The following is a 27,339-nucleotide window of genomic DNA, read 5'->3' on the forward strand; positions in this document are numbered from 1 at the left end:
TGTGGAAAGGGCCCGGGCTGTGGCACAGGCGGGAGAGCAAGCCAGCTGCAACCAGTTGCAATGAATCACTCTGACCAGGAGGTCATGAGTTCGAGGCCCGCTCGGAGCCTGTGTTTGTCTTGTCTTTGTTCTATGTTAAAAGGCATTGCATGTTTGCCTATATGTGTAATGTGATCCGCCCTGAGTCCCCTTCGGGGTGAGAAGGGCAGAATATAAATGCTGTAAATAAATAAATGCTGTAAATAAGTGTGGGCTGTGGCTTTGGTTCACTGATAACAGACACAAAGAGACTCCATGATTTGTTCTTGCTGAAGCAAGATGTGTCCGAGCAGCTCTGGCAGTTTACCTTGTAGATATCTGTAAATAAAGATATATTGCCGCTGGGATCAGCAGATAAGATCGACTATTCTGTTGTGTTTGTTAGTGCCACTTGGTAGTTACTAAGTGGTCTTTATTTATTTATTTCGTGTCAAAAGCATTGCACACTAAGTGGTCTACGGATGAGGAGGAGAGGTGCCTCATTCATCATTCAGGATGCCGGTATCCTGACTATTTCCCTTTCTATTTCTCCCATGCATATTTTTAATCTGACAATTTATGAAAAAGATCTTTTGCTAATTAATGAGAAATCTGGTGTTTTTTTGCCATGGGAGTCTCATTTTCCCCCTTTCTTTCTTAGGAAAGGGAAATCAGGATTCAGGGAGAAATTATTAAAAAACGGATTGTGTGGGATTTGGAACGGCGCTGCTACTTAGATCCTGCAGCTGTGCTCTGGTGAGTCTGTTCTCCTTTAGTTTATGTGTTTCCATTTACAACAAAGCAGGTAGATGGAAATATGACTGTATCTACTTCACATCTTCTCCCGTTGGCTTAACAGCACATATACTAAAATTGGAACGATAAAGGGTGAAGTCTTAATCTTGACCGCGTTCCCTTGAGCATGATTGGATGAGGTCCTTGGGTCACCCTATATGAGAGATGTTATGTCCACATATCTGTGCATTTTCTGTCCTGTCTTTTAATCTTGGGCATTGGATTTATTGATGCAAATTAACAATACTACACCGGGATAATCGTAGATGTTTTCTCTCTTCATTGCAGCTTGCAAAAACGGATTGCCGATTCCCGGTACTGGCCGGTGGAGATGACCAGAGTGCCGCTTGTCGCTTCCACTAAAGGAAAAACTGGGAAAGGAGACAAGGTAAAAATGTGTAGTTAGTTCACTGTCTGGGATAAAACATTAAGCCAAAAGTTAGGCCAAATCATATACAGTAGAGCCGCACTTATCCAAGATAAACGGGCCGGCAGAACCATGGATAAGCGAAAATCTTGAATAATAAGGAGGGATTAAGAAAAAAGCCTATTAAACATCAAATTAGGTTATGATTTTACAAATTAAGCACCAAAACATCATGTTTTACAAGAAATTGACAAAAAAGCAGTTCAATACACAATCTATATATATAAAAGAGTGATGGAATCCTGGCGACCGCCAAAACAACAAAACTAAACACCCCACAACCTCGAAAATTGACAACACAACCCATCATCCATCCCTCTAGGTTGATACAACAAAAAGAAAAGAAAAATAAAGTCCTAATTAGAGGGAGAGGAATAATTGTTTTTATCCAATTGCTGCCAGTTACAAAGCTAAGTTCCACCCATTTGGTCTCCTAGCAATCCACTCACCCAGGGGACAGGCAGAGTTAGGCCTCACTTAGGCCTCTTCCACACTGCCTATAAAATACAGATTATCAGATTTTAACTGGATTAGATGGCAGTGTAGACTCAAGGGCCTTCCACACAGCTATATAACCCATATAATCTTATATATTATCTGCTTTAACTGGATTATCTGGACTCTACACCTTTACCCTTTACCTTAACTACCACCAGTTCCTCAATACTTTATTTCCCATACCACCATACTTCGCCACAGCAAAGCGTGGTCGGGCACAGCTACTAATGTTTTATAGTAATTACTGTATTTACAAATTTAGCACCAAAACATTGCAACATTTACTATAAAAACAATTACTAAAAGGCAGACTGCCTTGGATAATACAGAACCTTGGATAAGTGAAGCTTGGATAAGTGAGACTCTACTGTACTATAGAAGGCCTTTATTGCTGATATCCTCATTTGCAGGTAAACTATAGATCCCAGTCCCTACAACTCCTATAAATCATGGTGAATTCTTCCCAAACCTCTCCAGTATGTTCAGTTGCTGATTAATTCTGCTCTGTTTGCTGTGTGCCATAGAAAAGAATAGAAAAGGGTTATGGGAGAGGCAGTGGGCGGGGCCATGCAAATTCCACCCCAGTGGAGAGAGTCAGAAATGCTGAGATGTCTGTGGTGGTGGAAAAATAGAAAATCTAGGAGGAAATTGTCCCAGTATGAAAGCCTTCACTTGGGTGATGGGCAGGATGGTGTTTGTGGAGATCATTGGCAGGGCTCTTGGACATGTTTGTGGTGCTCACTATAACCTGCAATGTCATTGTCATTTAATTATTGCAGGTTCGAACTATCTGCCCATTTAACAATAGGATACTCTGCCATTATTACTCTGCACTTTATTGACTACTTAGAAACTACCTCTCCCATGTTGACTTATGCTGCACCTTGGCTCAGATCCGTGTTTTAGTCTTCTGTTTTTTTAATATTTTATGCTGTATGTTGTTTTTTATGATGGTTTTATTGATGTTGATGTTTTATTTTTGAAATATTCGCTTCACTGTTTTATTGTTGTATATGTCGGGCTTTGTCCCCATGTAAGCCGCTCCGAGTCCCTCCGGGGAGATGGGGCGGGGTATAAAAATAAAGTTATTATTATTATTATTATTATTATTATTATTATTATTATTATTATTATTGGCGGGAGGGCCATGGGTGTCTCTTGAGTGGTGGGAATTATAGCTGTTTGTGAAGTCAGGAGCTAGTCTGTGTAACACACACATACATATTTTTACTTTTATTATGTGTATGGATATAGATATAGGAGCTCCGATGGCAAAGTGCGTTAAAGCGCTGAGCTGCTGAACTTGCAAACCGAAAGGTCCCAGGTTCAAATCCCGGGAGCGGAGTGAGCTCCCGCTGTTAGCTCCAGCTCCTGCCAACCTAGCAGTTCGAAAACATGCCAATGTGAGTAGATTAATAGGTACCTCTCCGGCAGGAAGGTAACGTTGCTCCATGCAGTCATGCCATTGGCCACATGACCTTGGAGGTGTCTAAGGACAACGCCGGCTCTTCAGCATAGAAATGGAGATGAGCACCAACCCCCAGAGTATGAGTAGATCAATAGGTACTCCTCCGGCGGAAAGTAACGGTGCTCCATGCAGTCATGCCAGTGGCCACATGACCTTGGAGGTGTCTACGGACAACGCCAGCTCTTCGGCTTAGAAATGGAGATGAGCACCGAACCCCAGAGTGTGAGTAGATCAATAGGTACTGCTCCGGCGGAAAATAACGGTGCTCCATGCAGTCATGCCAGTGGCCACATGACCTTGGAGGTGTCTACGGACAACGCCGGCTCTTCGGCTTAGAAATGGAGATGAGCACCGAACCCCAGAGTGTGAGTAGATCAATAGGTACCGCTCCGGCGAAAAGTAACGGTGCTCCATGCAGTCATGCCAGTGGCCACATGACCTTGGAGGTGTCTACGGACAACGCCAGCTCTTCGGCTTAGAAATGGAGATGAGCACCGAACCCCAGAGTGTGAGTAGATCAATAGGTACTGCTCCGGCGGAAAGTAACGGTGCTCCATGCAGTCATGCCAGTGGCCACATGACCTTGGAGGTGTCTACAGACAACGCCAGCTCTTCGGCTTAGAAATGGAGATGAGCACCGAACCCCAGAGTGTGAGTAGATCAATAGGTACTGCTCCGGCGGAAAATAACGGTGCTCCATGCAGTCATGCCAGTGGCCACATGACCTTGGAGGTGTCTACGGACAACGCCGGCTCTTCGGCTTAGAAATGGAGATGAGCACCGAACCCCAGAGTGTGAGTAGATCAATAGGTACCGCTCCGGCGAAAAGTAACGGTGCTCCATGCAGTCATGCCAGTGGCCACATGACCTTGGAGGTGTCTACGGACAACGCCAGCTCTTCGGCTTAGAAATGGAGATGAGCACCGAACCCCAGAGTGTGAGTAGATCAATAGGTACTGCTCCGGCGGAAAATAACGGTGCTCCATGCAGTCATGCCAGTGGCCACATGACCTTGGAGGTGTCTACGGACAACGCCAGCTCTTCGGCTTAGAAATGGAGATGAGCACCGAACCCCAGAGTGTGAGTAGATCAATAGGTACTGCTCCGGCGGAAAATAACGGTGCTCCATGCAGTCATGCCAGTGGCCACATGACCTTGGAGGTGTCTACAAACAACGCCGGCTCTTCGGCTTAGAAATGGAGATGAGCACCAACTCCCAGAGTCAGACATGACTGGACTTAACGTCAGGGGAAAACCTTTACCTTTTAATGGTCGGTGGACTAATCAATAAACAGATCTACAGTAGAGTCTCACTTAACCAACATAAACGGGCCGGCAAAATGTTGGATAAGTGAATATGTTGGATAATAAGGAGAGATTAAGGAGAAGCCTATTAAACATCAAATTAGGTTATGATTTTACAAATTAAGCACCAAAACATCATGTTATACAACAAATTTGACAGAAAAGGTACTTCAATATGCAGTAATGCTACGTAGTAATTACTGTATTTACGAATTTAGCACCAAAATATCACGATGTATTGAAAACATTGACTACAAAAATGCGTTGGATAATCCAGAACGTTGGATAAACGAGTGTTGGATAAGTGAGACTCTACTGTATCTACTTTCCTCCTAAATCTCTGGCAAACTCAGCAATCTCTTTTTTAATCATTTTATTATTGTAAAATCATTTTATTATTTTAATCAAATTTATTATTGAGGGTGTGGTAAAAACATCCTCAGTTTTCTACTTTTGTTTTCTGATGCATTTGCTGATTGGCTTGTTCTTTATTCGGTCACTTCCCAGACCGAATTATTTGCAGGATAAGGTGGTTTACAACAAATGAAAACACGTGCAATAATACTACCAGTGTCTATGTGATAATAAATTTCCAGGGAGGAGGAGGAGGAGTTGCTGGCACAGTGGAGGAGGAGGCCATTTCTTTCCACGGCGTGGCTTTCGTCAACTTGGTGCCTTTGCTGTATCCCGGGGTGAAGCGGATTCGGGGAGCGTTCCGAGTCACAGCCTATCACGACAGCGAAGTGTTTGAAAAGGTTAGAATATAATGAAGACCAACACCAAGGATGTATGTGTTAAAGAAAAACTCATACTGCTGATCATAACATGCAGGGCTGAAAAAGTTCCCCTCGACTTATACTCGAGTGAGGGTCCTAGCTGGCTTCTATTCAGGTCAGCTTATACTTGAGTATATAGGTATTCAGAGTTGAACAGTCTTATCTTATTATTATCTTAAATTACAGTTTTATATAAATATTCAAAAACATTTAACCTACTGATGCCTCAAATAATGCAATTTTATTAATATCTATTTTATCTGGATTTTATATGTCATTTATAGATGGAGTCTGAGATTAATGGGGTCATCATCAGTCGATGGGCACCTTGAAGGTGTATGTATATATATATATATATTACCATTTTACTTTCAGACCAAGGTTCTCTTCAGCCTTTTCCGCGACATCGGCCCCCAGGGGACCATTGCTAAATTGGGAATGATGGGCTTGCTTGCTCCACATACCAAAAATTTGCCCGGGAAGAACACAAAGGAGGATAAGCCTAAAGAATCCATTTTAAGAAAGGTGAGTTTGGGGAATGAGAGAGAGAGAGAGAGAGTTGATGTCTTGATGAGCCTGAAGAAGAAAAATCAGGTGCTGAGCGAAGCTGAGGACAAATAAGAGCTCATGTGCCTCTCCCCGTGTTTAAGAGCCCTAGATCAAGAACAGAATGAAAGGGTTCCAAGAATGTACACGGTTCCGAGAAGTGTTGCCTTCCTTCTGCAGCATTTGGATTGATGTTCTGTCCAAATTAAGGCTTTTCAAGTGCTTCTTGAGGTTTCTTGGGATTCCTCCAAGAGCACCAACCATTATTGATACCACTGTTGTTCTCTATTGCCATAGTCGTCCCATTTCAATTTGTAAGACCTTATATTTTGTGATCTTTCCCAGCTCTTTGTGTTCTACTCCTCTGTACCCTGGTACAGCAATGTCAATAATAATAATAATAATAATAATAATAATAATAATAATAATAATAATAATAATAAGGATTAGTAAAAACGTTGGCACCTTCATTGAAAACATGATGGAGCACTGGAAAACTGAACTGTTTGTTGGAAATGAAAGCTATGGACTTGTCAACATCAGAAGAGGAATTTTCCAGGGAGACTCATTGTCCCCTCGGCTTTTCATTATTGCCATGATCCCTCTGTCAACAATCTTACAAAAAACAAATCTCGGCTATCAAACATCTAAGAATTCTCACAAAATTTCGCATCTGATGTACATGGATGACCTGAAGCTGTATGGGAAAACGGAAACTGAAATCCAGTCTCTAACTAACTGTCCGAATATTTAGCACTGATATCAGCATGGAGTTTGGCTTGGACAAATGTTCGACAGTGGCATTGAAGAAGGAAAAAATCATTGAAAGTGAGGGCATAAATATGCCCAATGGCCAAACAATAAAGTGTCACCAGCCAGAGGCCTATAAATATCTGGGCATATTACAGCTGGACAACTGTGGTCAGCAAAGAATACACACAAAGGGTCAGAAAAATTCTCAAAAGCAAGCTCAATGGAGGCAACACCATCAAGGCCATAAACACCTGGGCCATACCTGTCATAAGATATACTGCTGGCATCATAAACTGGACACAGATAGAACTGGACAATTGGGACAGAAAAACAAGAAAACTCATGACCATTCATCATTCACTGCACCCCCGCAGTGATGTTGACCGGCTGTATCTGCCTAGAAGATCAGGGGGCAGAGGACTCTTACAAGTAAAACAAGCAGTCAAAGAAGAAGAACATGCCCTGGCAGAATATGTCAAGCAAAGTGAAGAACCTGCTTTGATTGAAGTCAAAAATCAGAAACTCCTCAAAGCACAGGACACAAAAAAATCAGTACAAGAAAACCGCACTACAAACTAGAGCTGACAGCTGGCACAACAAAACATTGCATGGAAAGTTCCTTGACAAAATTGAAGGAAAAGCTGATAAGGAGAAGACCTGGCTCTGGCTCACGAATGGGACCCTGAAGAAGGAGACTGAAGGCCTGATCCTTGCAGCCCAGGAGCAAGCCATCAGAACAAAGGCAATTCAGGCCAAGATCGAAAAATCAGCTGATGACCCAAATGCAGACTGTGCAAGGAAGCTGACGAAACCATTGATCATATCCTCAGCTGCTGTAAGAAAATTGCACAGACAGACTACAAACAGAGGCACAACTATGTGGCCCAAATGATTCATTGGAACTTATGCCTCAAGTACCACCTCCCAGCAGTAAAAAAACTGGTGGGATCACAAACCTGCAAAAGTATTGGAAAATGAGCACGCAAAGATACTGTGGGACTTCCGAATCCAGACTGACAAAGTTCTGGAACACAACACACCAGACATCACAGTTGTGGAAAAGAAAAAGGTTTGGATCATTGATGTTGCCATCCCCGGTGATAGTCGCATTGATGAAAAACAACAGGAAAAACTCAGCCGCTATCAGGACCTCAAGATTGAACTGCAAAGACTCTGGCAGAAACCAGTCAAGGGGTCCCAGGGCCAGATCTTGGCAGGGTGGAAGCATGGGTTCCCATTGGATATACGTCTCTTCCGCCATTGTAATGCATCAGGGTGTTGTTGGGTCTATGATGGGTGAGAACCAAACTTTCTCTTTCCTTCTCAAGCCGTCGATGGTCGCAAGGAAGGATACCTCGGACATCACAATAGATGGAGCCCCGTCTGCTGTACAGAATTTGGAAGGGCAGGTAGGCATGTTCCCGAAAGGGATAGCAAAATAGACCTTTGATGAGAAACAACAGTGCGTTTCAATGAGCCTTTTACTCATGGTTTTCCTCTCCATCCTTCCTCCTCTATGAGTGCTCTTTCAGTTGCTTTCCTCCTCTTTCTCAGAAACCATAGTTTGCCATGACCTCTGGGTCCAGTTTGTGAGCCACATCATGTTCATGCTGGCCCGTCATGACTCGAAGGGTTTGAATGAATTGTAGGCCAATGTCCAACTGTGCATTTTGGTATTTTGGCTTCCTTCCCTTCCCCTTTTCACTCACCCCTTTCCGCAGCTGCGCATCGTCACCAAAATGCTGTGTTGAGGACACAAGCAGCAGAGTTTTGTGGGGAAGGAGTTGCCAAGCTCATTCATCGCTATGATAAGTGCCCAGCATGATTGCTATTCAAATCTAGGCACTTATAGCGATGAATGAGCTTGGCAACTCCTTCCCCACAAAACTCTGCCGGTTGCGTCCTCAACCAGCCGGTCACCCATTCCCGCAGCTTTGCATTGTCGCCAAAATGCTGCGTTGAGGATGCAAGTGGCAGAGTTTTGTGGGGTAGGAGTTTCCATCACTATGATAAGCGCCTAGATTTGAATGGCGACTATGTTGAGAAGTGGTATTTGGGTGTGGCTTTCAACTGCATATGGTAAATGTTTTCTAATAATAATAATAATAATAATAATAATAATAATAATAATAATAATAATAATAATAATAATAATAATAATAATAAACTTTATTTATACCCCACCACCATCTCCCTAATTGGGACTCGGGTGGCTTACATGGGGCCATGCCCAGAACAATACAATATAACAGAATATAAAAAGAACAACAAATCATAACATATTGAACAATACAATAAATGATAATATACATTACAACGCAAAATCAGCAGAACAATAAAAACAAGGGCAGGCCACATGAACACTAAGTTAAAACTCGGGGTGAGAAAAGAAATAAGAATAAAAACCACAAAGAACAGGGTCATAAAATAGTGGTGCAATCTGGAGGAAAGATATTGGAGGAGAGCAACAGAGAGGACGTATGTAGTAATTACTCTCCAAAAGCACAACGGAAGAGCCATGTTTTCAGGTCTTTCTTAAAGGCTGCTAATGTTCATTTTTAATTCCAAAACGTAATCTACTTTCTGGATATCCCTCGTATTACGAGTTCCTTTCTTCATCGTTGCCTCTTGTGTTAATGACAATTAGAGATACCCCAAGATTCAGAAATTGTTTTCAGTGAAAGTCTTCTAAAACTCAAGCCATGATGTTAAGTAGATGCCGATCTGTCTTTTCAGCAATATGTCGAAAGCGGGACATTTCTGGTGATAGAGTTTGCGTTGGACAAGCCGTTGGTGCCCAAGCGTTTGCCAGAGGAGCTGGCCAGCCGGTGCGCATCGATACTGATTTGGGATATATGCGTAAGAGGGGTTGGTTGGCCATCATTCAAAACCTCACACTCCTTAATTTCTCCAGTAAAAATGCAATGTTTTGAATAAGCACCCCAAATAATCAAACCAAATCTAAAGTTGACCAAAACCTGATTTGTAATCCTTTTGGTACTAATATTGAAGAGTGGTCCCTGGTCAAAAAAAGGTTGGGAACCACTGATTTGCATATAAATATATCATTTTCCCAATCAGTGTATTAGAAAAAAATGTTTTTTCCTTCTCCCAGGGTGAGAGAGATGATTCCTCCGCGTCCCCAACTCCCTCGAAAGACTGCAGGAGCCAAGAAGGTAGAGATGGTGCGGGGCAGGTCTGTTCGGAGCGCTTTCTGAACTCTGGCCGAACAAACAACATCAAAATCAGGGTTGTTGTATGTCTTTCGGGCTGTGTGGCCATGTTCCAGAAGTATTCTCTCCTGACGTTTCGCCCACATCTATGGCAGGCATCCTCAGAGGTTGTGAGTCATGGATAAACTAGGCAAGGAAGATAAATATGTATCTGTGGAGAGTCCAGAGTGTGACAAGAGTCCTTTGTCAGGGTTGTTGTGTGTCTTTCGGGCTGTGTGGCCATGTTCCAGAAGCATTCTCTCCTGACGTTTCGCCCACATCTATGGCAGGCATCCTCAGAGGTTGTGAGGCATGGATAAACTAGGCAAGGAAGGTAAATATATATCTGTGGAGAGTCCAGGGTGTGACAAGAGTCCTTTGTCAGGGTTGTTGTATGTCTTTCGGGCTGTGTGGCCATGTTCCAAAAGCATTCTCTCCTGACGTTTCGCCCACATCTATGGCAGGCATCCTCAGAGGTTGTGAGGCATGGATAAACTAGGCAAGGAAGGTAAATATATATCTGTGGAGAGTCCAGGGTGTGACAAGAGTCCTTTGTCAGTTGGAAGCCAGCGCTAATGTTTCAGTTAATCACCCTAATTAGCATTGGAAAGGTTTGTCTCTTGCCTGAGAGGCATCCTTTCCAACTGACAAAGGACTCTTGTCACACCCTAGACTCTCCACAGATATATATTTACTAACTGTGCCCGGCCACGTGTTGCTGTGGCAAAGTGGTGGTGGTATTGGTTAAAAATTGTGTAATTTTTATTTGACGTTATTTGTATTTTTTTATAAATTTTATTGTAAGTTATCTTTTTATTATATTTTATTATTTTCTTGTATTATTTTAGTTATTTTCTGTTATAGTATTTTATTGTATTAATTTTTTAGTGTTTTTAATTATTTTTAGTGTTTTTTATTATTTTTTATTGGGTTGCTAGGAGACCAAGTTGGGGTAGCTTAGCCTTCTAACTGGCAGCAATTGGATAAAAGCAATTATTCCTCTCTCTCTAATTAGGACTTTATTTTTCTTTTCTTTTTGTTGTATCAACCTAGAGCCGTGGATTATGGGTTGTGTTGTCAAATTTAGAGGTTGGGGGGGCCTGTAGTTTTGTTGTTTTGTGGGTCGCCATGATGCCATATATATATAGATTTTTTTTTAATTTATTTACAGCATTTATATTCCGCCCTACTTTCTCACCCCGAAGGGGACTCGGGGCGGATCACATTACACATATAAGGCAAACATTCAATGCCTTAACATAGAACAAAGACAAGACAAACACGGGGCTCCGAGCTGGCCTCGAACTCATGACCTCCTGGCAGGTCAAAGAGAGTTAGGTTCAGCCATGTCACAATGGGTCTGAGTGGGGTGGAGTCCTGGTGGATTTTTGGGCGTCCATAAAGCCTTGGCGGGAGGGCTTCTGATTGCACAGTTGTTGGCGTATGTTGTATTTTATCCCCTTTATCTCACATCAGCTTTGTGAGATAGTTTATATTCACTCAAAGAGAGCTAGTAACATGGCTGAACCTAACTCTCTTTGATCTGCCTAGGATGCATCTACATTGTAGAATTAATATAGTTTGACATCACTTGAATTGCCCTGATTCAGTGCTGTGGCATCATGGGATTTGTAGTTTGGCGAGACACCAACAAGACACCAACACTTTGGCAGAGAAGGCTACAGATTCTATAAAATTATAAAAACTCCCATCTGTATAAAAATGCCTATCTGTATTTTATAATGTGTTTTGTGAATACTGATGTAAGTTAATAATAATTTGTAACTGACTAGCTGTGCCCGGCCACATGTTGCTGTGGCTAGGACTTAATTTTTCTTTTCTTTTTGTTGTATGAACACAGAGGCGTGGATGAGAGATTGTGCTGTCAATTTTCGAGGTTGTGGGGCATTTAGTTTAGTTGTTTTGTCCGGTGCCGTGATTCCATTACCCTTTTATATATATAGATTTATATTGCACTGTATAATTTTTATATATGTGTTTTTGTAAGCCTCCCTAAGTCCCCTGTTGGGTGAGAAGGGCAGGATATAAATATTGTAATAAAAATAATAAATAAATAAATTGTGTAGCATGGAGCCATGGCAGTTAAAGTGGTGTCAAACTGCATTAACCTTACTGTGTAGATGCACCCAAGGTGTGCAAGCAGCACTAATGTGTCAAGAGCAGCACCATCCTGACATGTTTCCTATTCCTCTCTCTTTTTAGGCAGTGGAGGATTACCATACCCAGATCACCAGCATTGCTGACTCTATTCTGGACGAATACCACGAGCTGTTTGGGAGATCGTTGGCCGAAGGGCTGGTCGTTGACAGCCAGGTTTTGGAAGACCAGAAGTGCCAGCTTAACTACGAGCTCAACAGCTCTGGGAAATACTTTGCTTTCAAGGAGCAACTCAAGGTAGGCAGGTGCTCTCTTGCAGCCGATTCACCCCTACCTGCTGCTCACACAGTCCATATGTCTCTGTATAACGATAAGAAATTAGTTTCAGGCGCTTGACATTTCCCCATGTTTCTGCTTCTTACTTGATGCTTTAAAACTACTCTTCTTTCCATCTGGGTTTTTTGTGGAGTGATTGAAATCAACCACAACTCAGTTATCCTTCCTTCTTCCAAATCTGTTTGGCTCTTCCTGGCTTTGTAACTCCTGCAGCATGCGGTTGTGAAAATCGTGTCAAATCTAGGCACTTGTCATAGCAAGGAATGAGCTTGGCAACTCCTTCCCCACAAAACTCTGCCGCTTGCATCCTCAACCAGCGGGTCACCACTACCCGCAACTGCGCATAATCGCCAAAACGCTGCGTTGAGGACACAAGCGGCAGAGATTTGTGGGGGAGGAGTTGCCAAGCTCATTCATCACTATAAGTGCCTAGATTTGAATGGCAACCATGCTGGGCACTTATCATAGCAATGAATGAGCTTGGCAACTCCTTCCCCACAAAACTCTGCCACTTGCGTCCTCAACCAGCGGGTCACCCCTACCCGCAGCTGCGCATCATCGCCAAAACGCTGCGTTGAGGACGCAAGCAGCAGAGTTTTGTGGGGGAGGAGTTGCCAAGCTCATTCATCGCTATAAGTGCCTAGATTTGAATGGCAACCATGCTGGGCACTTATCATAGCAAGGAATGAGCTTGGCAACTCCTTCCCCACAAAACTCTGCTGCTTGCGTCCTCAACCAGCGGGTCACCCCTACCCGCAGCTGCGCATCATCCCCAAAACGCTGCGTTGAGGACACAAGTGGCAAGGTTTTGTGGGGGAGGAGTTGCCAAGCTTATTCATCGCTATAAGTGCCTAGATTTGAATGGCAACCATGCTGGGCACTTATCATAGCAATGAATGAGCTTGGCAACTCCTTCCCCACAAAACTCTGCCGCTTGTGTCCTCAAAGCAGTGTTTTGGTGATGATGCGCAGCTGCCGGTAGGGGTGACCCGCTGGTTGAGGACGCAAGGGGCAGAGTTTTGTGGGGAAGAAGTTTCCAAGCTCATTCCTCGCTATGATAAGCGCCTAGATTTGAATGGCGACTATGTTGAGAAGTGGTATTTGGGTGTGGCAAAACGCTGTGTTGCCGGCTGGTTGAAGACGCAAGCGGCAGAGTTTGGTGGGGAAGGAGTTGCCAAGCTCATTCCTCGCTATGATAAGCGCCTAGATTTGAATGGCGACTATGTTGAGAAGTGGTATTTGGGTGTGGCTTTCAACTGCATATGGTAAATGTTTTCTCCTATATTTTTTGAGGACACAAGCGGCAGAGTTTTGTGGGGAAGGAGTTGCTAAGCTCATTCCTCGCTATGATAAGTGCCTAGATTTGAATGGCGACTATGTTGAGAAGTGGTATTTGGGTGTGGCTTTCAACTGCATATGGTAAATGTTTTCTCCTATATTTTTTGAGGACGCAAGTGGCAGAGTTTGGTGGGGAAGGAGTTGCCAAGCTCATTCCTCGCTATGATAAGCGCCTAGATTTGAATGGCGATTATGTTGAGAAGTGGTATTTGGGTGTGGCAAAACGCTGTGTTGCCGGCTGGTTGAAGACGCAAGCGGCAGAGTTTGGTGGGGAAGGAGTTGCCAAGCTCATTCCTTGCTATGATAAGCGCCTAGATTTGAATGGCGACTATGTTGAGAAGTGGTATTTGGGTGTGGCTTTCAAGTGCATATGGTAAATGTTTTCTCCTATATTTTTTGAGGACACAAGCGGCAGAGTTTTGTGGGGAAGGAGTTGCTAAGCTCATTCCTCGCTATGATAAGTGCCTAGATTTGAATGGCGACTATGTTGAGAAGTGGTATTTGGGTGTGGCTTTCAACTGCATATGGTAAATGTTTTCTCCTATATTTTTTGAGGACGCAAGCGGCAGAGTTTGGTGGGGAAGGAGTTGCCAAGCTCATTCCTCGCTATGATAAGCGCCTAGATTTGAATGGCGACTATGATGAGAAGTGGTATTTGGGTGTGGCAAAACGCTGTGTTGCCGGCTGTTTGAAGACGCAAGCGGCAGAGTTTGGTGGGGAAGGAGTTGCCAAGCTCATTCCTTGCTATGATAAGCGCCTAGATTTGAATGGCGACTATGTTGAGAAGTGGTATTTGGGTGTGGCTTTCAACTGCATATGGTAAATATTTTCTCCTATATTTTGTTCATTTTTAATTCCAAAACGTGATCTACTTTCTAGATAACCCTTTTATTTTCACATGTAGACCATTCTTTAAGGCCAGTGGAGAGAGAGTTGGGCTTGAAGGTTCCTCCATGAGTTATTCTGACGCAATGTTCCGGCCTTTCTTTCCCGCAGGGCTGTTCTATGACATGCAGGAGAACATGAGAAATTAGATGATAAATTAGTTTCAGGCACTTGACATTTCCCCATGTTTCTGCTTCTTACCTGATGTTTTAAAACTATTCTTCTTTCCATCTGGGTTCTTTTGTGGAGCGATTGAAATCAACCAGCTCTCAGTTATCCTTCCTTCTTCCAAATCTATTTGGTTCTTCCCGGTTTTGTATCTCCTGCAGCATGCGGTTGTGAAAATCGTGCGAGAGAAGTACTTGAAAACAAATGCATTCGACAGCCTGGACCAGCTCCAAGCTTTCCTGAGTGAATTGTATGTGTACCTAGTGGATCAGATGCACGTGGCTTTGAATCAGGTAGGCAAACTTGGGAAAAGTGCTTCTTCCGCAGGAGCCGGAATCAGTTTTGGATTCTGTTATAAGTTAAGCCAAGTTTATGGAAACATTTTTATAATGTTTTTATTATTATTATTATTATTATTATTATTATTATTATTATTATTATTATTTTCAGAATTATTGTAAATGGTGCTACACAAAATTATACAAACATTCAGAACATTTTTTCAAAAAAAAAAAACATCAAATAAATGTTGGAAATGCGGTGACCAAGTGAGAACTTTTTTCCACTGCTGGTGGATCTGCACAAAAGCAAAGAATTATTGGAAAGAAATTCATCAAAAAATTAAAAAGATGTTGCAAATTAAAATAAATCTGGACCCAAAATACTTTCTCTTAGGGATGCTCAACACTGATAAAGAAAAATAAAAAATAAAGAAATACTATTCAATTATCTCATTACGGCAGCAAGAATGACATATGCCAAATATTGGAAAAAGAAACTCCTGAAATAAACTGTTGGATAAATAAGGTGTTAGAAATAATAAATATGGATACGTTGATGTATTTATTAAAAATAATCATGGTAGACTGAAAAAACAAACTGGGATCTGATAAAAAAAATTACTTGAAAGAAGAGCAATCGAAGGTGTTGATTTAAGGTTAAGATTTGTTACTATAGAATGATTGTAAGAAGATACCGACACTAGACATAGATATATAAGAAAAGGTAATAAAAAACCTTCTATAGAAACTGTGCAACAGATGGAAGTCATTATATTTTTATTTATGTATTTTTCTCTTTTTTCCCTTTTTTTCCCTCTCTTTTTCTCTTCTTAAATCATCCCTTCACGACACTTACTATATAAAGGGATGTCCCCCTTTTTTTTCCTCTCTATTTTTTATTATTGTATTTCATGTTTGTATCTATGTCTATCACAATTTCAAAAATCTATACAGTAGAGTCTCACTTATCCATCACTCGCTTATCCAACGTTCTGGATTATCCAACGCATTTTTGTAGTCAATGTTTTCAATATATCGTGATATTTTGGTGCTAAATTCATAAATACTGTAATTACTACATAGCATTACTGTGTATTGAACTACTTTTTCTGCCAAATTTGTTGTCTAACATGATGTTTTGGTGCTTAATTTGTAAAATCATAACCTAATTTGATGTTTAATAGGCTTTTCCTTAATGCCTCCTTATTATCCAACATATTCTCTTATCCAACATTCTGCTGGCCCGTTTATGTTGGATAAGTGAGACTCTACTGTAAATATAAAAGGATAATGGCGTTGCTCCGCTGGGCAAAACAACAAAACTAAAGGCCCCCCAACCTAGAAAATTGACAACACAACCCCTCATCCACGTCTCTGCGTTCTTACGCTCAACAAAGGATTCCCCCCCCCCCCTCAGACAGGGAAACACGCAGTCTTTGAAGGTCCAAACCCATTCGGTACTCATCACTCTCTCATCTCAAAACACAAAATAAAGAGCAACACTCTGAAAACAAAGGAATTCCATCCAGGAAACAATCAGGGCCACCTAACACCTCCCAACAAAGGATTCCCCCCCCCCCTCAAACAGGGAAACACCCACTCTTTGAAGGTCCAAACCCATTCGGTACTCATCACTCTCTCATCTCAAAACACAAAATAAAGAGCAACACTCTGAAAACAAAGGAATTCCATCCAGGAAACAATCAGGGCCACCTAACACCTCCCAACAAAGGATTCCCCCCCCCCCCCCCACAAACAGGGAAACACCCACTCTTTGAAGGTCCAAACCCATTCGGTACTCATCACTCTCTCATCTCAAAACACAAAATAAAGAGCAACACTCTGAAAACAAAGGAATTCCATCCAGGAAACAATCAGGGCCACCTAACACCTCCCAACAAAGGATTCCCCCCCCCTCAGACAGGGAAACACGCAGTCTTTGAAGGTCCAAACCCATTCGGTACTCATCACTCTCTCATCTCAAAACACAAAATAAAGAGCAACACTCTGAAAACAAAGGAATTCCATCCAGGAAACAATCAGGGCCACCTAACACCTCCCAACAAAGGATTCCCCCCCCCTCAAACAGGGAAACACCCACTCTTTGAAGGTCCAAACCCATTCGGTACTCATCACTCTCTCATCTCAAAACACAAAATAAAGAGCAACACTCTGAAAACAAAGGAATTCCATCCAGGAAACAATCAGGGCCACCTAACACCTCCCAACAAAGGATTCCCCCCCCCCCCCCACAAACAGGGAAACACCCACTCTTTGAAGGTCCAAACCCATTCGGTACTCATCACTCTCTCATCTCAAAACACAAAATAAAGAGCAACACTCTGAAAACAAAGGAATTCCATCCAGGAAACAATCAGGGCCACCTAACACCTCCCAACAAAGGATTCCCCCCCCCCTCAAACAGGGAAACACCCACTCTTTGAAGGTCCAAACCCATTCGGTACTCATCACTCTCTCATCTCAAAACACAAAATAAAGAGCAACACTCTGAAAACAAAGGAATTCCATCCAGGAAACAATCAGGGCCACCTAACACCTCCCAACAAAGGATTCCCCCCCCCCCCCACAAACAGGGAAACACCCACTCTTTGAAGGTCCAAACCCATTCGGTACTCATCACTCTCTCATCTCAAAACACAAAATAAAGAGCAACACTCTGAAAACAAAGGAATTCCATCCAGGAAACAATCAGGGCCACCTAACACCTCCCAACAAAGGATTCCCCCCCCCCCTCAAACAGGGAAACACCCACTCTTTGAAGGTCCAAACCCATTCGGTACTCATCACTCTCTCATCTCAAAACACAAAATAAAGAGCAACACTCTGAAAACAAAGGAATTCCATCCAGGAAACAATCAGGGCCACCTAACACCTCCCAACAAAGGATTCCCCCCCCCCCCCCTCAAACAGGGAAACACCCACTCTTTGAAGGTCCAAACCCATTCGGTACTCATCACTCTCTCATCTCAAAACACAAAATAAAGAGCAACACTCTGAAAACAAAGGAATTCCATCCAGGAAACAATCAGGGCCACCTAACACCTCCCAACAAAGGATTCCCCCCCCCCCCCCACAAACAGGGAAACACCCACTCTTTGAAGGTCCAAACCCATTCGGTACTCATCACTCTCTCATCTCAAAACACAAAATAAAGAGCAACACTCTGAAAACAAAGGAATTCCATCCAGGAAACAATCAGGGCCACCTAACACCTCCCAACAAAGGATTCCCCCCCCCCCCCCACAAACAGGGAAACACCCACTCTTTGAAGGTCCAAACCCATTCGGTACTCATCACTCTCTCATCTCAAAACACAAAATAAAGAGCAACACTCTGAAAACAAAGGAATTCCATCCAGGAAACAATCAGGGCCACCTAACACCTCCCAACAAAGGATTCCCCCCCCCCCTCAAACAGGGAAACACCCACTCTTTGAAGGTCCAAACCCATTCGGTACTCATCACTCTCTTATCTCAAAACACAAAATAAAGAGCAACACTCTGAAAACAAAGGAATTCCATCCAGGAAACAATCAGGGCCACCTAACACCTCCCAACAAAGGATTCCCCCCCCCCTCAAACAGGGAAACACCCACTCTTTGAAGGTCCAAACCCATTCGGTACTCATCACTCTCTTATCTCAAAACACAAAATAAAGAGCAACACTCTGAAAACAAAGGAATTCCATCCAGGAAACAATCAGGGCCACCTAACACCTCCCAACAAAGGATTCCCCCCCCCCCCAAACAGGGAAACACCCACTCTTTGAAGGTCCAAACCCATTCGGTACTCATCACTCTCTCATCTCAAAACACAAAATAAAGAGCAACACTCTGAAAACAAAGGAATTCCATCCAGGAAACAATCAGGGCCACCTAACACCTCCCAACAAAGGATTCCCCCCCCCTCAAACAGGGAAACACCCACTCTTTGAAGGTCCAAACCCATTCGGTACTCATCACTCTCTCATCTCAAAACACAAAATAAAGAGCAACACTCTGAAAACAAAGGAATTCCATCCAGGAAACAATCAGGGCCACCTAACACCTCCCAACAAAGGATCCCCCCCCCTCAAACAGGGAAACACCCACTCTTTGAAGGTCCAAACCCATTCGGTACTCATCACTCTCTCATCTCAAAACACAAAATAAAGAGCAACACTCTGAAAACAAAGGAATTCCATCCAGGAAACAATCAGGGCCACCTAACACCTCCCAACAAAGGATTCCCCCCCCCCTCAAACAGGGAAACACCCACTCTTTGAAGGTCCAAACCCATTCGGTACTCATCACTCTCTCATCTCAAAACACAAAATAAAGAGCAATACTCTGAAAACAAAGGAATTCCATCCAGGAAACAATCAGGGCCACCTAACACCTCCCAACAAAGGATCCCCCCCCCCTCAAACAGGGAAACACCCACTCTTTGAAGGTCCAAACCCATTCGGTACTCATCACTCTCTCATCTCAAAACACAAAATAAAGAGCAATACTCTGAAAACAAAGGAATTCCATCCAGGAAACAATCAGGGCCACCTAACACCTCCCAACAAAGGATCCCCCCCCCCTCAAACAGGGAAACACCCACTCTTTGAAGGTCCAAACCCATTCGGTACTCATCACTCTCTCATCTCAAAACACAAAATAAAGAGCAACACTCTGAAAACAAAGGAATTCCATCCAGGAAACAATCAGGGCCACCTAACACCTCCCAACAAAGGATTCCCCCCCCCCCTCAAACAGGGAAACACCCACTCTTTGAAGGTCCAAACCCATTCGGTACTCATCACTCTCTCATCTCAAAACACAAAATAAAGAGCAATACTCTGAAAACAAAGGAATTCCATCCAGGAAACAATCAGGGCCACCTAACACCTCCCAACAAAGGATCCCCCCCCCTCAAACAGGGAAACACCCACTCTTTGAAGGTCCAAACCCATTCGGTACTCATCACTCTCTCATCTCAAAACACAAAATAAAGAGCAACACTCTGAAAACAAAGGAATTCCATCCAGGAAACAATCAGGGCCACCTAACACCTCCCAACAAAGGATCCCCCCCCCCCCCCAAAGACACGGAACCACCTAAAAAAAGCCACAGCAACGCGTGGCCGGACCCAACTAGTTACCAATAAAAAAGAGAGACTTGAGAAACTGCAAGTCACTTCTGGTGAGGGAGAAGTGGCTGTCTGCAAGGACGTTGCCCAGGGGACGCCGGGATGTTTGATGTTTTACCATCCTGTGGGTGGCTTCTCTCATGTCCCCGCATGGGGAGCTGGAGCTGACAGAGGGAGCTCATCCGCACTCTCCCCGAATTCAAAGCTCCGATCTTTCGAGCTTGTTTTGAGTGTTAAATGTCATTGAACCCCTGCCTTGGTTGACCCAACGGTGTATGTATCCAGTCTGTTTCTATGTTCTTTCTCCTTGGCCAGATGCTGTCCCATCAGAGCCAAAGCCCTCCTCCTCCCGTCTTCACCACCTCCGATCAGCTCCGGCTCTTTGCCCGCGAAGCCCAAATGAATGGAGACTTTGCCTTGGCATCAATTTACTACCAGGAGGTGAAGGAACATTTGCTTTTTCTCCACAAAAACAGAGTAGCTTTAGGAACACAAAAAAGTGCCTCTGATTTTAAGGCAGAGCTAAAGACTTGGAGAATGGAAGTTTCAGCCATTTGTATGCTGTTTCCTCTATTGTGAGATGGGAAATGCTGTTTCCTCTGCAGTGTTGTAGTCATACAGAAATTTTTTGAACGTCATTAATTCTATAATTAGTTCAACGCATCAATATGAATACAAAAAGAAAAAAGCATTCCAATACAGTAAAACAAAGGATTGTTACAGTCACAGTAAAAAGAATACTGTATATACTCGAGTATAAGCCTAGTTTTTCAGCCCTTTTTTTAAGACTGAAAAAGCCCCCCTCAGCTTATACTCAGGTGAGGATCCTGGTTGGCTTATATTTGGGTCAGCTTATACTCGAGAATATATGGTACATTTATTATTTTTCTCTATTATTATTGGTATTATGACATTTATTATTTTTCTCTATTATTGTTGCTACTATTACATTTATTTTACTCTATTTTTATCATTATTAATACATTTATTATTTCACCCTGATCTTATTATTATTATTATTACATGTATTATTTTACTCTATTATTGTTAAAAGGATACATAAGCACAGTTACATTGAAGAAGATGAGAATGTTATTATTACATGTATTATTTCACTCTATTATTGTTAAAAGGATACATAAGCACATTTACATTGAAGAAGATGAGAATGTTATTATTACATGTATTATTTCACTCTATTATTGTTAAAAGGATACATAAGCACATTTACAATGAAGAAGATGAGAATATTATTATTACATGTATTATTTCACTCTATTATTGTTAAAAGGATACATAAGCACATTTACATTGAAGAAGATGAGAATGTTATTATTACATGTATTATTTCACTCTATTATTGTTAAAAGGATACATAAGCACATTTACATTGAAGAAGATGAGAATATTATTATTACATGTATTATTTCACTCTATTATTGTTAAAAGGATACATAAGCACATTTACATTGAAGAAGATGAGAATATTATTATTACATGTATTATTTCACTCTATTATTGTTAAAAGGATACATAAGCACATTTACATTGAAGAAGATGAGAATGTTATTATTACATGTATTATTTCACTCTATTATTGTTAAAAGGATACATAAGCACATTTACATTGAAGAAGATGAGAATATTATTATTACATGTATTATTTCACTCTATTATTGTTAAAAGGATACATAAGCACAGTTACATTGAAGAAGATGAGAATATTATTATTACATGTATTATTTCACTCTATTATTGTTAAAAGGATACATAAGCACATTTACATTGAAGAAGATGAGAATATTATTATTACATGTATTATTTCACTCTATTATTGTTAAAAGGATACATAAGCACAGTTACATTGAAGAAGATGAGAATGTTATTATTACATGTATTATTTCACTCTATTATTGTTAAAAGGATACATAAGCACATTTACATTGAAGAAGATGAGAATGTTATTATTACATGTATTATTTCACTCTATTATTGTTAAAAGGATACATAAGCACATTTACATTGAAGAAGATGAGAATGTTATTATTACATGTATTATTTCACTCTATTATTGTTAAAAGGATACATAAGCACATTTACATTGAAGAAGATGAGAATGTTATTATTACATGTATTATTTCACTCTATTATTGTTAAAAGGATACATAAGCACATTTACATTGAAGAAGATGAGAATGTTATTATTACATGTATTATTTCACTCTATTATTGTTAAAAGGATACATAAGCACATTTACATTGAAGGAAGATGAGAATATTATTATTACATGTATTATTTCACTCTATTATTGTTAAAAGGATACATAAGCACATTTACATTGAAGAAGATGAGAATGTTATTATTACATGTATTATTTCACTCTATTACTGTTAAAAGGATACATAAGCACATTTACATTGAAGAAGATGAGAATATTATTATTACATGTATTATTTCACTCTATTATTGTTAAAAGGATTCATAAGCACATTTACATTGAAGAAGATGAGAATATTATTATTACATGTATTATTTCACTCTATTATTGTTAAGAGGATACATAAGCACATTTACATTGAAGAAGATGAGAATATTATTATTACATGTATTATTTCACTCTATTATTGTTAAAAGGATACATAAGCACATTTACATTGAAGAAGATGAGAATGTTATTATTACATGTATTATTTCACTCTATTATTGTTAAAAGGATACATAAGCACATTTACATTGAAGAAGATGAAACTAATGATTTAACCAGAGTTGGACAGTTTTATCTTAAATTACAGTTTTATGTAAATATTCAAAAATATTTAACCTGCTGATGCCTCAATTAATGTAATTTTATTGGTATCTATTTTTATTTCTGAAATTTACCACCCTCGGCTTCTACTGGAGTCAATGTTTTCCCAGTTTTTTGCAGTAAAATTAGGTGCCTCGGCTTATATTTGGGTTAGCTTATACTCGAGTATATACGGTATATAGTGGCTAAAGGTTATTTAAAATACACATAGTTGCATGAAGCCAGCAAGTGTTTAAAGCCTGAAATTCCTGTCATAAATCCAACTTCATGGTGCTGTGTCATTTGCGTTTTCAGAGACTGGCCCGTGACCGTCAAGATATTGGAAGCTGGCTGGATTACGGTTCTTTCTGCCTGTTGACCGAAGACATACTCAAGGCCCAGGAATGCTTCTACGAAGCCCTTGCGCTGGATGCCAATCACCTACCCAGGTAACGTTGGGTCTGAGGATAAGTGGGGAGTATTGGTGGCAATGTCCAGAAAGGCATCTTGAAGCCAGAGGCATGGAGAAACATCTCCCTCTTTGACTTTTAAGTACAGTAGAGTCTCACTTATCCAAGCTAAACGGGCCGGCAGAAGCTTGGATAAGCGAATATCTTGGATAATAAGGAGGGATTAAGGAAAAGCCTATTAAACATCAAATTAGGTTATGATTTTACAAATTACGCACCAAAACTTCATGTTATACAACAAATTTCACAGAAAAAGTAGTTCAATGCGCAGTAATGTTATGTTGTAATTTACTGTATTTACGAATTTAGCACCAAAATATCACGATATATTGAAAACACTGACTACAAAAATGGCTTGGATAATCCAGAGGCTTGGATAAGTGAGGCTTGGATAAGTGAGATTCTACTGTAATACAGTGCCTCAGGGGACAATATAGAATTTGGAAAGTTACTTTTAAAAAGCTATTCATTCCTTTTGCTGTGAGTTCTCTCCAGAAGCATTGTCTCCTGATGTTTCGCCCACGTCTATTTTTATTTATTTATTTATTTATTTTATTTACAGCATTTATATTCCTCCCTTCTCACCCCGAAGGATTCACTCAGTCTTCGAGGAGGCTCTTTCTATGTCTAAAACTATTTAGCTGCTTGTGATTTCCTTTATTTCATCCCTTTTAAATTGATTTATTATTTATTTTATTTATTTATTTCCGATATTTCTACCCCACCCTTCTCCCCGAGGGGACTCAGGGCGGCTTACAATAACTGGCAGGATCACTACCAGTACATCATAATACAATAAAATACGAATTAAAACAGTTAAAAATAGTTAAATAACATAATAATATACGATGTATTAAAAAAATTTAACACAATACAGCACAGGGCATTTGTGCCAATTACAGTAGAGTCTCACTTATCCAACACTCGCTTATCCAACGTTCTGGATTATCCAACGCATTTTTGTAATCAATGTTTTCAATATATCATGATATTTTGGTGCGAAATTCGTAAATACAGTAATTACTACGTAGCATTACTGCGTATTGAACTACTTTTTCTTCCAGATTTGTTGTATAACATGATGTTTTGGCGCTTAATTTGTAAAATCATAACCTAATTTGATGTTTAATAGGTTTCTCCTTAACCTCTCCTTATTATCCAACATATTCGCTTATCCAACGTTCTGCCGGCCCGTTTATGTTGGATAAGTGAGACTCTACTGTATCCATCAAACCTTGTGCAAGAGCCTTAATTATGCAATGATTTTGACACGAAATAAATAAAGCTGGCCCTAATTGTTTCCTGTCTGGAATTCCCCTGTTTTCTGAGTGTTGTTCTATATTTACTGTCCTGATTTCAGGGTTTTTAAATAATGCCAGCCAGATTTTGTACATTTTCATAGCTTCCCAGACACAAATCAAGGAACATGAAAGGCACTGAAGACTAACTCAACCAGAAATGTCAGCCATAGCAGAGCACTTGATGAACTGGGCGGAGCATATTATTGCTGGACCACTCTGACAACCACCACGTCAGGCTACGCGGAGAAGTCATTGAAATCCACAAGAAGAACTTGGACAATTTCAATAGAAAGGAGGAAACCATGAAAATGAACAAAATCTGGCTACTTATATTAAAAAAAAACTCTAGAATCAGGACAGTAAATTAAGAGCAACACTAAAAAAAAACATAGAATACCAGACAGGAAACAATCAGGGCCAGCTAACACATCCCAATAAAGGATTCCCCCAGGCAGGAAGCAGCCAAGCTTTGAAAAAAATGCCATAAAGTATGTTTTATAAATGTCCAGTGGTTTTTGCCTCCCCAGCTTGCTGCTGTGCGGCATCGTGGCCGTGATGCTTGAGAAGGATGAAGATGCCGAGGTCTACTTTGAAGACGCCACTTGCATTGAGCCCTCCAGCATTCTGGCCTGGACGATCTTAGGTGCAACAAGATTTGTGTGCATGTGGCTTATCCATACCTTTTACCACTACCCTGCTATATTTTCATCCAAATTTTGTCTGGAAGTGCACACCAAAAGTGCCTTGAAGTCGCTTTATATACGAGGGTTATCCAGAAAGTAGATTACTTTTTGGAATTAAAAATGAACAAAATATAGGAGAAAACATTTACCATATGCAGTTGAAGGCCACACCCAAATACCACTTCTCAACATAGTCACCATTCAAATCTAGGCACTTATCATAGCGGTGAATGAGCTTGGCAACTCCTTCCCCACAAAACTCTGCCGCTTGCGTCCTCAACCAGCCAGTCACCCCTACCCGCAGCTGCGCATCATCGCCAAAACACTGCTTTGAGGAAACAAGCGGCAGAGTTTTGTGAGGGAGGAATTGCCAAGCTCCTTCCTCGCTATAAGTGCCTAGATTTGAATGGCAACCATGCTGGGCACTAATCATAGCAATGAATGAGCTTGGCAACTCCTTCCCCACAAAACTCTGCCGCTTGCATCCTCAACCAGCTGGTCACCCCTACCTGCAGCTGCACATCGTCGCCCAAACGCAGCATTGTGGACACAAGCAGCAGAGTTTGGTGGGGAAGGAGTTGCCAAGCTCATTCATCGCTATAAGTACCTAGATTTGAATGGCAACCATGCTGGGCACTAATCATAGCAATGAATGAGCTTGGCAACTCCTTCCCCACAAAACTCTGCCGCTTGCATCCTCAACCAGCTGGTCACCCCTACCTGCAGCTGCACATCGTCGCCCAAACGCAGCATTGTGGACACAAGCAGCAGAGTTTGGTGGGGAAGGAGTTGCCAAGCTCATTCATCGCTATAAGTGCCTAGATTTGAATGGCAACCATGCTGGGCACTTATCATAGCAATGAATGAGCTTGGCAACTCCTTCCCCACAAAACCCTGCTGCTTGCATCCTCAATGCAGCATTTTGGCAACAATGCGCAGCTGCGGGTAGGGGTGACCGGGTGGTTGCGGAGTTTTGTGGGGAAGGAGTTGCCAAGCTCATTCATCTCTATGATAAGTGCCTAGATTTGAATCGCGACTATGTTGAGAAGTGGTATTTGGGTGTGGCTTTCAACTGCATATGATAAATGTTTTCTCCTATATTTTGTTCATTTTTAATTCCAAAACGTAATCTACTTTCTAGATAAACCTTGTATTTTCACATGTATACCATTCTTTAAGGCCAGTGGAGAGAGAGTTGGGCTTGAAGGTTCCTCTATGAGTTATTCTGACGCAATGTTCGGGCCTTTCTTTCCCACAGGGCTGTTCTATGACATGCAGGGGAACACCATCCGGGTGGAGATGGCCTTCCATGAGGCTTCCAAACTGCAGAAAGCCCACTTGGCCAAGGAGAGGCCGCCCCCCGAAAGTGTCGATGGTGGAGGACGGAAGCCCCCTGCGTCGAGACTGGGGTCTATGATACCAACCGGAGAGGAACTGGGTATGCTGGGACACCATGGGCAGAAAGATAATGAGATCCAGAATAGGATGGTTTTGGGTCCAAGGAACGTCAAATGCCTAAACATTCTCAACAATGAGAATAAAACACAAAACAAGTTTACAATGTGCAGAATGCACGAAACTATGAGAATTACACTATGAGGTCAGTTGTCGGATTAACACCATTCTGTGCTGGTCCCCTCATCTTTTCTGTACTGTTAAAGATCCCCACTCTAAAAAACCCCCAGAAAACAGTAAAGTCAAAAAATGAAAAGACCATTAACAACGTGAACTGAAATCCAAGTTGTTGTACATATACGAGGGCTATCTAGAAAGTAGACTACATTTTGGAATTAAAAACGAACAAGCTATAGGAGACAACATTTATCATATGCAGTTGAAAGCCACACCCGAATACCACTTCTCACGTAGTCGGCATTCAAATCTAGGCACTTGTCATAGCGATGAATGAGCTTGGCAATTCCTTCCCCACAAAACTCTGCCACTTGCGTCGTCAACCAGCCGGTCTCCACTTTCCGCAGCTGAGGATCATCGCCAAAACGCTGCGTTGAGGATGCAAGCGGCAGAGTTTTGTGGGGAAGG

The 27,339-nt window shown here is 41.5% G+C and overlaps 1 protein-coding gene across 1 annotated transcript in view; it reads left to right on the forward strand.

The window, feature by feature from the left end:
• The window catches only part of cfap70 (cilia and flagella associated protein 70), a 56,532-nt gene that overhangs the window by 12,435 nt on the left and 16,758 nt on the right, over window positions 1–27,339 (forward strand). Inside the window, exons 8-20 of the mRNA XM_062964619.1 lie at window positions 680–774; window positions 1,102–1,201; window positions 5,108–5,266; window positions 5,663–5,812; window positions 7,915–7,995; window positions 9,323–9,414; window positions 9,702–9,762; window positions 12,022–12,213; window positions 14,805–14,936; window positions 20,375–20,500; window positions 23,161–23,294; window positions 25,144–25,259; window positions 26,558–26,737. Coding sequence (XP_062820689.1) covers window positions 680–774; window positions 1,102–1,201; window positions 5,108–5,266; window positions 5,663–5,812; window positions 7,915–7,995; window positions 9,323–9,414; window positions 9,702–9,762; window positions 12,022–12,213; window positions 14,805–14,936; window positions 20,375–20,500; window positions 23,161–23,294; window positions 25,144–25,259; window positions 26,558–26,737 — 1,618 coding nt within the window. The remainder of the gene's footprint in view (window positions 1–679; window positions 775–1,101; window positions 1,202–5,107; window positions 5,267–5,662; window positions 5,813–7,914; window positions 7,996–9,322; window positions 9,415–9,701; window positions 9,763–12,021; window positions 12,214–14,804; window positions 14,937–20,374; window positions 20,501–23,160; window positions 23,295–25,143; window positions 25,260–26,557; window positions 26,738–27,339) is intronic.

The sequence above is a fragment of the Anolis carolinensis genome, unplaced genomic scaffold (assembly GCF_035594765.1).
Source record: "Anolis carolinensis isolate JA03-04 unplaced genomic scaffold, rAnoCar3.1.pri scaffold_13, whole genome shotgun sequence".
Lineage (NCBI taxonomy): Eukaryota > Metazoa > Chordata > Lepidosauria > Squamata > Dactyloidae > Anolis > Anolis carolinensis.